This window comes from Haliaeetus albicilla, chromosome 22 (assembly GCF_947461875.1).
Source record: "Haliaeetus albicilla chromosome 22, bHalAlb1.1, whole genome shotgun sequence".
NCBI lineage: Eukaryota > Metazoa > Chordata > Aves > Accipitriformes > Accipitridae > Haliaeetus > Haliaeetus albicilla.
In genome coordinates, this window is record NC_091504.1 from 18273847 (window position 1) to 18288697 (window position 14851).

Sequence of the window (14851 nt, forward strand, 5' to 3'; positions counted from 1 at the left end):
ACCCTCGTATAGCTACTAATAATTTAAATTGTTATTCCTCAATTTGGAAAACAGTAAAATTAAGTTTTTGGAAAAAGTCTTTAGTGTTGCTACGCTATGTCTGAGAACCCACTTGAGAAGATTCGAAAAGCTTTATAGAAAGTAAATCATACTGTGTTCTGCTGTATTTGAACCATTTTGTACATGACTGCATTTCATCTCCTCCTTTAGCTTTTTAAATCCACAATACGGTTTCAGACGGGCACAATTAAGCCCTCAACACACCTCATGTTAAGCTATCTCAGTTGGAAGTTAGCTTAATATTGTTTTAGAACAGGTTTAACAGAATGAAAAAAATAGATCAGGATGCCAGTGTTTATTCAAAAAGACTAATTCTTATGACTAATTATTAGTCAGCTTGATGGAACATTTCTTATTTCAGAGAAACATTTATACATATCCATCAGCATGTTTCAAATACAAACTTTTTCAGGTTATGAACACATGACTCAGGACAGACTAAGTAAGGTCAAAAGAGATAATATGCAGTAAGATAGAACTGGACTTTATACATACACAAACACCCAAAGGCTCCTCTTCCCCCAAGTTAGATTTATATTTCAGTGACACAAGACAACTGCCTTACTGCAGCATTTGCTAGGACCATAGGTTAATTTTAATTTTGGTAAATAAGCCTGGGAGTTTAATCTAATAGCAAGTCTTTTTAAAATACAGAAACATGGAATTTAGGACTTTAAACTGAATTTACCAGATATATTTCCAGGATAAAACAATATAGCCTACTAAAATAATTCTACATGCCCCTGTTGAGAACGCATGCCCCTCAGGAAAACACAGCACTCTATTGAACAAACGAAGGTGGGGTTGTTTGGGGTTTTTTTGTTTGTTTGTTTTGGTGGTTGGGTTTTGTGGTTGTTTGGTGTTTTTTTTTTTGTTTTTTTTTTTTTTTTTTTAAATTACACTTTGTTTGATAATCAGAATTTCTGGGTAAGATTTACTTGAATACAGAAAAACAGATCTTTAAAATCCAATTACCAACACCAATGAATTACAGCTATCATGCTATTATCAAGAGCTCCGGAAACCTCAAACCACAGGAGCAATATGCGAGCTGCCTGCCCAGCCCTTGGACCACACAGACAGAATGACATGTCTGTAACTCAGTACTTTCCTGTTTTGTCCCCTTTCCCCTGTATTGTGTGTATCATAGCTGGATGCCAAATAGTTTTCCCCCATATACAGCAGATGAAATGAAACTGTATGAGCTGCAGTGACACACAAACACATAACAACTTTCCTGGTGTTACCAACTGACGTAGTCTGTGTGTGAGGGGGTCATACAATGTCCCCTCAACAGCATGCCACACCACTGCAGTAAGTTACAAGGGCAGGGCAATGTCATACCAGTGAACCTCTCAGCAGTTCCTTGGCAAAAGGGAGGCTGTGGCCCTCTTTAGTCATAGGCTTCCACACCCTTAGGCTTCATTTTGCACGTGCCATTCCTATCATGCATTAAAGTGATTATTCAGGTATTACATAAAGAGTAAATGTCAACCTTGATTTTTGTGTGCACACATACACGTATTTGTGGATTATGTTGTTTATTTAGTCAGGTTAGCTAAAAAATGTTGTTTCCAATGTTGTTGCCAGCAAAAAGGATGAACAAGATAAAAATACAAGGGCATTACTTAGCCACCTGATGACTTCTGTAAGTATATTTTGAAGCTTTGTATAACACAGGTTACTACGTATTTAATAAATCCAATGGATTAGCACTGTAAGAAAGAAAAACCAAAACAAAACACGAAAACAGACTAGCAAGGCATTCAATTTAATTTTCTATTATTTTTCCAGGTCACCCAAAATTTGATTTTTTTTTGAGAAGTCAAAAGCCTGTGTTTGGTCCTGCAGCACACAGATGCCATCACTACACTACACTGAATTAGTTTCCCCAGACCAAGCCTTTCTTCTTATTGGTAGGAGAAACACAAACACTGCTCCTGATTTTATCAATACCAGCATGGTGTTTTAAGCACTGTATTGCTAGGATGGTACACAGCAAGAGTAGAAGTTACATGAGCATTATTAAACAAAGGAGAGCATGCTCACCATGCAGACTAAAGCAGAGCACAAAGAGGTGTTCATTTGTTTTAGATGAGGGAGCTGTGATTACAGTCACAGCAAATGCTGAATACACAGGCTAGTCCTCTCTGCCCTTAAGAAGTAAAGAACTATTTTCAAGATTTTAACTTTGATATGGAAATAACTGCTTTAAAAGTAGACCCAGAATCCATTCTCCATCTGAAGCAGCCTTTATACCTTATCTGGATAAAGTTTCAATTTTTAATGAGGGCAGGGCAGGAGGGTTTCCAGGCCTGTGAGTACTAGCTATGTGATGCAACATACCAGACCTCTCAAAATACCCACATAGAAGACATTTCATCACACTATCAACATTAACTTTGTATTACTGTGTTTTTGCTGGTTGTTTCAGTCTTAAGTATCCCTTCAAATTAGTTTAAAAAGCAAAACAAAAGGCTAAATTTTCCCAGGAAGTAAGTACTGAACAACAAGGAAGGTTTTGTTTATTTAGAGGTCTGTCATTCCTTTAAAGCCTACTTTACATTATATCCATTAAAACACACAAGAAATTTTCTTCCCTCTCCTCTGTAGAACTGTTTTAGCTACATTCTGGAAGTCAATAGACAGGGCAGGACATTCCTTTGTCAGCACAGCCCTGAACAGTCAACTTCCCAGGTTTCTCTTCTGTGAGCCTGTATTTACAGGCTGCTCTTCTGAGAGAACAGAATTTATGTTTGCTTATGGCCTTGCCATGAACATAACTGATATCAAAAAGCACCAGACCGTTTAAGATGACCTGCACCAATTCTAGAGGACAAAATTCATAGCCAAGTAGTTTCATTTTTTTTCAGTAGTTTTGCATGAATTTGATATCCAAGTCCAAAGTAACCAAACAGCAAATACAACATGACACCAATACAACTGGACTACTTGAAGGAGTAAAGTTGACTTAAGCGTGATGGATAACAACAAAACTAACAGCAAAATACTCCAGTAAATGTTTTTAGAGACCTTTGAATGATAACAACATCTTCAGAAATATGAAAACATTCAATAGTAAACTGGTAAGATTTAGTAAATAGTAAAATAGAACAATCCCCCAGAAAGCCCTCTTTTGGGCTCAAAGCTGCAAATGCATTGCAGCTGTAAGTTCATTTGCATGATTAAATGCATTTGCAAATTTAAGTGCTTTTTCTAGTACAACACAACATACAGAATGAGGTACAGATCCAGTATTGCTATTGCTACTCAACCAAGTATGTTTCTTAAGGGAATTTTGCCCAATTAGAATCGGTGTGTTTTGGAAGGGCTGAGTTTATAGAGAGAAAGAGTTCAAAACAAGTGTCTAGTGCCCACATGCAAAATATTTTTAATTCCACAAATAACAAGGCATTTTGGAAAGTTTAAGTCTACTGACTCAAATTAGACTACCCTCACCAGTCGGTGCTTTGAGGCAGTGCTAGGGTGTACCATCATAAATCTGATTTTCAGCTCGGGACGCAGGCAAGCAACTTAATTCAGCGTTAAGCCTTTTTTTAGGCTCCGACCCGTATGAAGAAACGGTTCAAGCGGAGGACCACAACCACCACGATCTCCAAACCACCTTATCATTACAACACACTGAGGGAATTATGGCTCGCTGGAGAACTGAGCCTGCTAGAGAGGGAGAAACCAGTCTTAAAGCCTGCCTTGTCCCGGAGCTGTCGCTCCCAGCTGTAAAGCGGCCCAACCCGTGCGGTCGGGGCCACGGTCGTGCCCGCCCTGGGGGGGGCTGCGGCGAATCCCCGCCGCCTCCCGGCGCAGCGCTCGGGCCGCGGGCGGGAGGCGGCCGGGGCGCACACCACCTCAGCCGTACCGCGGCGGGGGGAGCCGAGCCTTCCCGCCGCCTCCACGCCGAGCCCCTTCGGGTTCTTTACGAGGGAGCACCGAGCAGTCTTTGACACACCGGGTCGGGCGAGATCACTCACAAGGGAGGGAAAGAAAAAAAAACAACCCACCCCAAAATAAAGTTTGCTCCCTTTCTGCGTGAGGAGCCGAGGCTGCCCTGAGCCCTCCCGCCGGCCCTCGCCTGTGGGTGGGCGGCCAACGGCCCCAGCCGCCGCCGGTGCCGGCCAGCGGGGGCAAAGGTGGCCGTCGTCTCCTCAGGCGAGGCGGCGGCGGCGGCGGGCAGCCCCCTCCCCGGCCCGTACTCACTTTGTAAGTGCTCTCCGTCAGCTTGTTCACCTCCTCGGGGTCCCGAGACATGGTGCCGGCGGGGAGGCGGCCGGTGGGAAGAGCTTCGTCCTCCGGAGAGCGCCTCGGCCCCAGCCCAGCGCCGCCACAGCAGACTCGGCTTCTCCCTCGGCCGCTAAGAAACTGTCAAAAAACTTGTGGAACCAGCCGGGCAGCGCCGCCGGGGCGGGGCCTGCGGGGCCGCGGCTGCCTGACGCGGCAGGACTGGCTCGGCGGGCGGAACGGCGGGGATCGCCTCACCTCGCCTCGCCTCGCCTCAGCGGGGAGGGCGGGCGGCCCGCGCCGCCTCTACCTGAGTTGCCGCCGCCTGCTGCTTCGTCCGCGGCGCCTCCCCTCCCCCCTCCTCCTTCCCGCCTCCCGCTCACAGGAGCCCGGGCCCAGCCTCTCCTCCACGGCCTGGGCGCTCCGGTCGTCGTGGCCCCGCGGAGCACCTCTGTGCCGGAGCGCAGCCTGGGCCCTTCGGAGGGCCCTTTCAAGGAGGCAGCTCTGCTGGGGGTGTCCGGCGAAGTCGGAGGTAAACGCTTCCTCCCAGCAATTAAGTGAGGGTTCTGTAAGAATTAATTAATTAGTCGTGTCAGAATGAATTCGTGTCGCCCTAGCGGTGCTAGTGAGGCTGGGGATGGTCCCCTTTCTCCCTTCCGCAGCAGCCCCACGCGAGGGAGAGCCGTGGGGGTTGCCTCAGGGCCTCTCAGGCAGGGACAGCAACGTCCTTCTCCTGAATCTCCGTCCAGTGCACCACCTGAGCTGTGCGCTACACATTTAAGTTGTCTATTTCTCTTAAATATACACCAATAACACAGTGCACCCAGTCGTCTTTCCTCTGTGAAATGACTCATGAGGCCTTCATGGGGGGGGGTGTGTGTGTGTGTGAGGGAAGCTGGGGTAAGCTATAAATTTTTGTGGACCATAAATTGTCCAGAGATTGTGAGATTAATTTAAAGTATGCTAGTTGCAGTGTCCTTCTGATAAAGTAATACCAGCACTATCTTGAAGGACTTTGTAGGAATTTCATAATCTTGGGTATTTAAAACTCAGATGCAGTGCTAGGTGTTGAGTGCGTGAGGCGTAATCAACATCCTTACACATTAGACATCCTTCTCTTGGTCGCTGTCTCTCCCTCTGTTTCCCCCACTTTATTGCAGCAATAAAATCGTGGCAAGCATGCAACAAAAACCGGACTTGGAACAGAACCCTAGATGTTGGACTCTGGTGTGGGAGGAGGTTGTTATCAGGTTTCGAGAGCTGTAAAAATGTTTTCATTCAAGCAGGTGGAGGTGTTTATACCTTTAGAGCTACAACTTACCTTCTGGGAAAAAAGTGGGCACTTAGAGTGTTGTCTTGAATACAGCTAAAATAGTGGGCAGAGAGGGAGTTTTATAAAACTTAATACTCCCAGGTAAAGTCTTTGCAGCTTCTGGTATTCATGGTATTAATTGCCTTCCTGTAATAATCCAGTTTATAATGTTATCCTATAGGTATAGTGAATTATTTGGGGCCCAAGTCTACACTTCGTGTTGTACACTAAGCAGTGTTTGCTCATACAAACAATCCTCTTGAATGTGATGTGGCTGCTTGCCTAAGCATGGGATGAAGAATCACACTGTTTATTCCCAAGTCTTTTGTCTGAAGAGTTTTTTTACAGCTCCGGAAACAGACTGTGCCAGGGTGCTACTGCTTTTGTGTTACCACCATATGCCAATGTGTGAAAAGGATGTTCCTCCCTAACAGGCTGGCGTTCAAATTTGAGGGCGCGGGTACCCAAATGAAGAGGTAGAAAAGGACTTTTGCTTTCCTGACTCCTGCTAAAGGAGCTGGGAGTATATTGTATAGTAGGGAGTGTATTATTCCTGTTAGGGGCAAAGCATTTGCCTTATTTCCTCTGAACGTTATGGAACTCACCTAGGATTCAGTGTGTTTGTTTCCATTTGGCATGCTAAGTTCAGTCATAGCAAATGGCAAGGTAAGTATTAATGAAATATGCATATCAGAAAGAAACGATACAGATAATTGATGTAGGCAGAATTGTTTAAAAATATTATGATACTTAACATTGTGGGGATGCTCAACATTTCAAAATATACATTTCTAAACGTCTTCTTACTTTGTAAGCAGATATAAATATTTTAAAGGTCTGCTGAACTTAATATTCTCTTGTGTTCTTCTTGACCTTTGGTATTAGTTTCTGCAGTCTTCATGTACATACAATTTTTAGTGTTTTTATGTACTCTTCTCCAAGTTTTTAGTGCTGTAGACTATTAAAAAAACAGAAAATAAAGATTGAAATTAATAATACGGTTGTGAAGTAGTGGAGGGAAAAAAAAAGAAAACAAGAAGAAGCAGTTTTTAAAGAATATCTAAGTGGGAAGTGAAGCTAGCAAGGAAGAATCCTTAATTTGGGGTAATGATTGCTTCTATTAATTCATCTATGTACAGATTAAAATAAAAATTACCATAAATAATTGAGACAACACAGGAAAAGATGTTAACAGATGGAAAATAGCAGGACTGACCTCTCTTTTAAAGTAAGAGAATTAACAATGCTTTCTTCAAATTTCTGAAATGAGCATTAGAAGTAATAATATACGGAACCATTATGAGATTAGGTTGTGTGTTTATTGAGGAGAAAAGCAACAACTGTTTTATTGTTGAAATTCGATGCTAGTATAAAACAATAGTGTGGAAAATAATTTTTATATCTTTATTCATATTTTCCTTTGTCACTACACTTTTGTATTGTTTTTCCCAAATCTTTAGACTCTTACAAGTATATACAGCATTTGGAAGCATTTTCTGTATTTTCCTCCTGTTGTAGTGTTAGAAATATTTTAGGTACCAATCATAATAATTAGTAGTATTGCTCTGTCCTAGTTCAGTGTTGTGTTTTACTGTGTGACTGAAAAAGTTGAAACTTAACAGGCAAATCCAATTCTTAATTTATAAGTATCTAGGCCTTTCCTATAAATCATAAATTCTCAAATTCACTCAGAAAAAAAAGTCTGCTTGAGCTTGTAATACTAATGCTAATATTTCATTCTTTTAATAGGAGATTTTTGATCTTGCATTGTGTTAAGATTAGTGTTACGTTACTGACTTAGCTGGAATTAATCCCGATATGAGCAAAACCCATGAATTTAGAGCGGTTGAATGAGATCTCATTTTTGCAAGTTACTTAAGGATGCTCTTACATTTAAACGTGTGTGCACTAGTCCTCTAGTTAACATACCAAAGTGGTTTGTCTGATCAGGACAGAATACTTAACAGCTTGCAAAACTGAAGCCTTAATGAATATATTTTTATGCTCTGTTGCCTACATACTACTGTAAGCCTTTATAATAAACATACTAATATGAGATATATTACTTTTATTTAGAAGTTTCTGTTTTATTGTATTCATCAATAACACTGAATTTTGGGTGCAGCAGTGTTTGAGTACTCAGGATTGTGCATTTTGGAATTGCTTCTTGGAGACTCCAAAGAGTACTTGCTAACTTTGCGCTGGGGAGGAGTTCTGAGCATGGTTCTAGCTGTAATCAGTAATCATATATGCTCTCTGAACTGATTGGAACTAAAATTAATCTCATTACTATTTTTGATGCTTACTTTTAACATATATTGTTTTGCTGGCCAGAAAAGATGAAGAAGGAAGTATTCTTACTTTGGTGGTGAACCGATCCTGTGGTATTTATCTTTGTACTGCATCTCAAGCAATAACTGCATCTCAAGAATAATTCAGGTTAGAGGGAATCTGGCAGGTTAGTAGCTTACCTGGTCCAGTCTCCCATCAGAGTGGGGTGAATTTCAACATTAGGTTGCTCAGGGCTTCATCCAGTTGAATCCTGAAAGTCCTCAGGAAGCAAAAGTTGAGGAACAGAGCTGAAACAGTTCTATTTGAAACAACCTGTAACTCAGCAAGTAAAGAAAATCCTTTACAGTGTTATAGGAGACAATATTTGTTTCGTGTTACATGGGGCTATCCCCGGAGGTATGTTACCCATCCAACTGAGTTGCCTGTCCTTAACAGACATCCTACATGTTGTAACTAGAGCTTTGATATTGGACTGTAACACATTGCTTATTGAGAAAACAAAACTCCTTCCTCACTACCTGTCATCTGCCTCACATTACGCTTCCCTGATGTCAAACAGAAGTATTTGTAGGCCTGTAGTTATGCATAATCTCCGACAGGCCCCCTGGCAATTTAAAAGAGAACGACTTGGGACTTCAGCGTCTCCTGATCTAGTCCTTGCGATGGCTAAGGTCCTTCTGGCCTTTCACAGGTACATAGCTAGCAGGAGCAGCCAGGCACAGGGACTGGCCTGGAGCTGAGGCCATATGAATCTGAACCTATCTTCCTGCATGTATTTCTGTGAAGTGCATGCTCTGGGCCCAAATCTGGCAGTTGATTCCATGTTGGCCAAAGGCAGAATCGCATAGATTTGCTAGCAAAACTGCTGTTGAGGGACTAACTCAAAACAAGTGCTTACATTTACTCCTTAAGGAATGCCAGTTCTCCTTTATAGTATTTTAAGCTTTGGAACATGAGTAGCAACAATAAAAATTTTCCCATGCATTGTAGCTTTATAGAATTGAAATTGTAATGAGAAAATGATATCATTGATGTATCTTTTGAAAAAGTACACACTCAGAAATATTCCTTTGAGTAAATACATGTATTTCTTTAAAATCAGTAATATTTTGATGTATGAGTGTTTTCCATAAGTGTCTATTTGCATGTCAGTGGCATATTCAAATATTCATTGAAAATGTTTTAAACATGCTGTAATGACCCATTAATGTCAGCTTATCATTGGATCTTTAACATGTGTTTTAAATAGCTTAATATGACTGTAACTAATTACATAAATTGCAGCTAAGCAGCAATCGCATATGCATGATATAGCCAGCTGTGGGCTATTTCATCCCCTGTGGTCATTAGCAGACATTTAACTCAATTAAGGAAAAAAAAAAAAGTACACAGTGTGTTATTTAGTGATATCAAACAGCATTCAGAGTCGGAGTAAAATTTTCTGAACAGGAAATTAAAGTGACTCTACCAGCTTGTTTTTCTGATTGATATATATTTTTTGTTCTCTGTTGACACTTACAAGGAATTTTTCAAGTATTTTAATCCCCTTCAAGCTGACAATACAAAAGCACACTAAAACTCACACAAAGTGTCATTTGAAAGAAGTATATAAAACTTTTGAAGGCTTACTGAACCTTTTGGTCTGATTCAGCTCTGGTTAGTTAAATGGATTTACTCCATTTTTAAACTGATGCAAGCAAGCACAAAATCATTTTGTTCCCTACTGTTCATTGTCCTGAGCTGGTTTCAAAGCAAATGAGCTGTAACTCAGACCCACAGGTCAATTCAATAAGATAGTGAGCTCTCTGATCAAGGAAGATACTTAATCAAATGCGTCATTTAAACATGTAATTAATTCACTGTACTTTATGGAGTGGGGGGTATGGAGCGGGGGGGGGGGGGTGGGGTGTCAAGGAAGTGCAAAATCCTTATTGCAAACTCTTCTTTCTCCAGACTGAAAATGGGATGATGGTTTTGTCTTGGAGATAGATGAATGCTTTGGATGCTTGTATTGTGTGTCTCAATTGTCTCATGTTGCAAATTATTTTGGCAGTATTACAAGATGAATTATAATCTGATTTCTTCATTGTGGTTTATTTTTTGAGACTGGAAAGAATGTATGGTATAGAATAATGCATTTTTTAAATTTTTTTTGAGATTTCTTAGGATTTAGAAAAAAAATTAGCATTCAAGGGAATTTAATAGGCAGTACTGTTAGGAATGCTAATCTTTTTCTGCTGCTAATTGAAATGTTTAATTCAGAAGTGTTATACCCACACATTTTGTGATTGCTCACTTCTTGCTAAAAGTACATGTGCTTACTTTAATTCATATGCTGTGTCCACTAGATGGCAAGCAAGCTATGCACGATAGAACAAAATAAACTTGCATAATCTTTATGCTCAAGGCTTTCTCAAAGTGCTTTATAATGTAACAAGATAGATATTAGTGGTAAGCAAATGGAACAGCCTTTATATTGCTTATACACAGCCTTGGAATTTTTTCTCAAGAGTGTAAGTGCTGTTAGGATGTTCATGTTATTGAAACCTAAATATGCCTTGGGATCTGTAACTTTATTTTGGAAGTCAGCACTAGCAGCAAGCCAACATCCTGGTGAAATTCTTGTTATAAACTTCTAATCCATTTCGGTTCCAGGGTTTTATAAGGTGACTCATGCCAATACCACCGTATTTTAAATAACTACATATTTGTTATTCTCCCATTTGTAATTTGTCAACTGAGGATTAACTAACAACAGGTGTACTCTGTTCCACATGGATAAACTGGTCTTGCCTGAGGCTGAGTGTAGAGTACTGCAGCTAAACATAGCATCTGCACATTGCTAATTTTAATAATATCAGTAGATTGCATATTATAACCAGGGTAAGATTTATCAATGTTTGTTATGGGGTAGAACATAAAGACCTCATCTGGAATGTGATACTATTGCTGGGCTGGGAACTAAACATGACCAGGTGTAAAGCAGCACTTCTGTGAGTATTTTCAAAGAACTCAAACATAAATTTTGATGCTGTCCTTACCTCTTCCTTTTCACAGCTAGAAAAAGATAGAACAGGTACATAATACTAGTAATTTGATTGTACTTTAAAAATGGCAAAAATCCTAGAACTGCATTTCCATATTGAAAAGAAATTTGTAGCTCATTAACCACTCTCTAGTATGCAGCCTTACTGTAATGGGGAATTGCTAGAAAAATGTTCAGGGAAGATTGTATTAATAATAAACAATTCAAAGAAAATACCATTACGTTCTTCCTGTAACTTATCATTTAGTTGTGAACATTTTTTAGAAGCTGTACTGATACCAAAATGCAATCCATTTTTATTTTTTGGTAATAAAAATATGATGATTCCAAAACTGTACATGGATATTTTTGGATTGAACCATACTGAAGCTTCTTCGTATGGACTCTTCATGAGCCTGCCTTCTCCTTTTATGTTCAGTTGCTGTTCTAGGAAGCTGCTGAAGTAGAACATAACACTGCTGTGCCTGCCCACTCCTTGTTTCTAGACACCCACTGGCTGGTGGCAATACTAGCAATGCTTTCTAGAAAATGTATGAGCAGTGATGGTTGATGCTCAACAACGCAAATCTTGGGAGCAGTCCGTGCAGCCCGTGATGGATATTTATAATCATGCCTATCACAAGCGTGTGTGCTGCCCGATGGTGTGTACTGAGTGCGTCTCCATAGCAGACTCCAAAGCAGATGCTGACAGTTGCTGTCTGCACTTGAGGGCTTGCATCTGGCTTGCAAACTGCCTGAGAAGGGACATGGTTGGAGGCAGTGGGCTGTTCTGCAAAGATGGGAAGATGATGATTAGATTAGACTGGCAAAGGCAGTCTTGGAGATTTTGATGGAGAGGATGATTTAATCTGGTTGTCTGAAAGGTGGTGGCTCCAGGGTCAAACTGCCTCACTTCCAGTCACGTTATGATTGGGAAAGTAGCATGTTTAAGGAAATTAGAGTGATTACGGGTGGCTTCCCAGCTCCTGATTAACTCTCTTCCTTGAAGTCAGTACAGTTCCTATGGCTTTGCTGAAGGAGTTTGGCCTGATGTTCATAATTTTTGCTCAGCTTTTACATTTGAAAATTAAAAATGTGGGCTATTTCATAAGGAGCGATTCCTAGCCTCAAGGGAAAGTGGTGTGGGATGGCTCAAATCCACCTGGCTCTTGGTGGATTTGCTCTAGGGCATACTGACTGCATCCGTGCTGGCTAACACTTGGTTTGGGTCACTGCTGCGCTCCATCCACAGGGCTGTAAACCCTTAACCATTACTTTGTTTTGTGTTTTTCAGTTCAAAGTGAACTAATCTGAGGGCTGTGTTGTAGCTTGCCGGAGTAGCACGTGCATGGAATGATACTGTAGGTACATGGTGCATGCCCTGGGGCTTGCCATGAGGAGTGCGAGAGTCTGAGGGCGGATTTAGCTCCACAGCATTACAGAAGTGTGCTGAGTGGAGGCAGCTAAATCCAATGTGGTTGTACATGTTTGGCCTTTACGGTGGGTCCTTGCAATGAGTTTTTCTCAGGGTGCAGCTCAAATTTCATTTTAAAGGTAAGTTAGCAGCAAAAGAGATCCTGCATGTAAAGTAACATGTGTTACGTAGATGATCAGGGGACTGGGATCTAGGAGTGAACTAAGCTTATTTGTCATCCTCACCTGACATGCGAGAAGAAAGCACTCAGCTTCTGATAGCGGGCGGTGGGCCACCAACTTTCAGTAGGGTTCTAAGGCATAATTATTCTGTAATATTAAGCCACTGAATTATTAGACTTGTTGATAATTTATTAGGTAAGAATTGTTTGTGTTGTGATACAATATAGACATTGCAGCTGCTCAGTTGTATGGCTGATGAGGAAGAAGCATTTTAGTATTTCTTTTGTCCTTTTCACATAAGGAATATAGTTTCAGTTTCAGGGATTCCTGGGGTTCTTCTAGGACTAACTGTCCTGGAACCAGAGAACCTTGCATGCGGGTGCAGGAGATAAATGGAGTTGCTTCTGTGCTCCTTATTACTGCTGCTCCACCCTAGAATGCACTGAATCAAATATCAAGATTCTCATTAACTTCACAGGTTTCTAAATGTTATGTTGATGAGATGTTAAATTTTGAAGCTCTTTTTCATATGGAAAGCCTGTACAATACTGCTTGTCCAAACTAGGAAAGAAGGCATGTAGTAGATCTTCGTTTGACCAATCTTATTTATGAGATTCATGTCTCCCTTAAATTTAGGACAAAATTTTGGTTGAACTAGAATCAATGGGAGTTTTCGATTTATTTCAGTGAAGCCCAGCTTTCATTTTTTTTCTCTTGATTTGTGTTAAACTTTGAGTAATGTGAACTTTTAAAAGAGAAAACAGTTCTTCAGAAACTCTTACGCTGATAGGACTTGTGAAACGTAGTTTGGTACTATTTCCTCCTTCTTTGACTCCTAAAATATCAGGAGATAGCTGTTGTACATGCCACATTTTTATTGCCTGCTCTTCATCAATCAGTTGGTTGTGCTGTGTATGGAGATGGAATTTCTTTGTAAAGCTGTTTTTCACTATGTTCAAGGAATATACATACTTTGCAGCTAAAGCCTTATATAAAGTTTTTTATCTCTGCCCACATTGTTACTATTGTAATACTGCTTAGCAACTAGAAGTAAATCAAAAGAACAACAATGAAAAACCACTCAAACCTCTTCTTTACAATAGAGAGAAGGGCCTATGCTGCAAAATTCAGACTTCAGTCTGGATCTGCAATTGCCAGAAGTTCAGGGATCTGACATTGGTTTTACACTTTTAAGTGTGAAAAGTCGTCAGAGTGACCTGGTTCTGCTTTTGGGTGTTCTGTATATAGCATTTATAGACCAAGACACAAGGATGAAACAAAAGTATTACCATACATAGTAATGAATTAAAAAAAGACAATTATGATTGTCCCCTTTTTTGGAATACCCAGAGAAGATGTAATATTTTACTAGGAGCTTATTCCAGATCAGTATACTAAGTCCCTTTCCTCCCCCACTTGACAGAACAGATGGTTCATCTATCTCCTACAATTTCTGAATCCTTCAAAATCCACACTGTGAGGAACTGGGGATAGTCTTTCTTTTAAGATGTCCTATACCTCTAGTCCATTTTAATTCTCAACTTTGTGGTTAACGCTTCAAGTTTTAACCTGTTTGTTGATTTTTCTGGAAATTTCTAAGGGATGAGATAGTGTGTAGAATTAATACTGCTGACAAAAATATCAATACAAGTAGTATTTCTTCAGCACTGCAGGGGAAATGTACAGGGAGAGTATCTACAACCTCTCTTCCCCAAACTTTATTATATAAGCCCATAGCCTTTCAGCAGCAGAATTACTTTACTGAGGGAGCTGCGTTCTGGGGAGTGTGACCAGTTTAGGTCTGTGTATATCCTGTTGATGGCTTTTCAGGCAAAAAAAGGATATTGCACATTATAATGGTAAGGTAAGAGCTGTAACAGTGCAACAGTGACATTACAGGGACTGCTGAGGGTGGGTTGAAATCTGGGTTTATTGTGGTTGGCTATGTATTCATAATGTAATAATGCTTATAAAAAGAATAAAAGCATTCTTGACAGTCAAGGACCTCAATCTGTACTCAGAGAAAACAAAAAGGTGAAAGGTAGGCAGCATTGTAGCAAATGGACAAGGACATCTTGAACACCTTCATTAGTAGCAACAGTGAAACTAATTACTGAAATAACTGCAAGCAAGGCGGGGAAAAAAAGATAGTTAATTTCTTTTGATTTTCTTTCATTGTGGGGAATTTTCCAAGACTTCAGGAGAACTATGGCAACTACCTAGCATCATGTCAGGAATGACGTCAAAATGAACAAGTCAAATGGCCTGTGTAATTGGGAATTTAAAACCACGCATTGCTTACGTTGATGCATAACTTTTTAGAGAAATGA

General features: G+C 40.4%; 1 protein-coding gene across 1 annotated transcript in view; it reads right to left on the minus strand.

Annotated features, from left to right (window-relative positions):
• BAIAP2L1 (BAR/IMD domain containing adaptor protein 2 like 1) overlaps positions 1–4657 on the minus strand; it is a 44375-nt gene extending 39718 nt beyond the window's left edge. The window contains exon 1 of the mRNA XM_069810169.1: positions 4276–4657. Coding sequence (XP_069666270.1) covers positions 4276–4326 — 51 coding nt within the window. The 5' untranslated portion in view covers positions 4327–4657. The remainder of the gene's footprint in view (positions 1–4275) is intronic.
• Positions 4658–14851: the final 10194 nt, after the last annotated feature.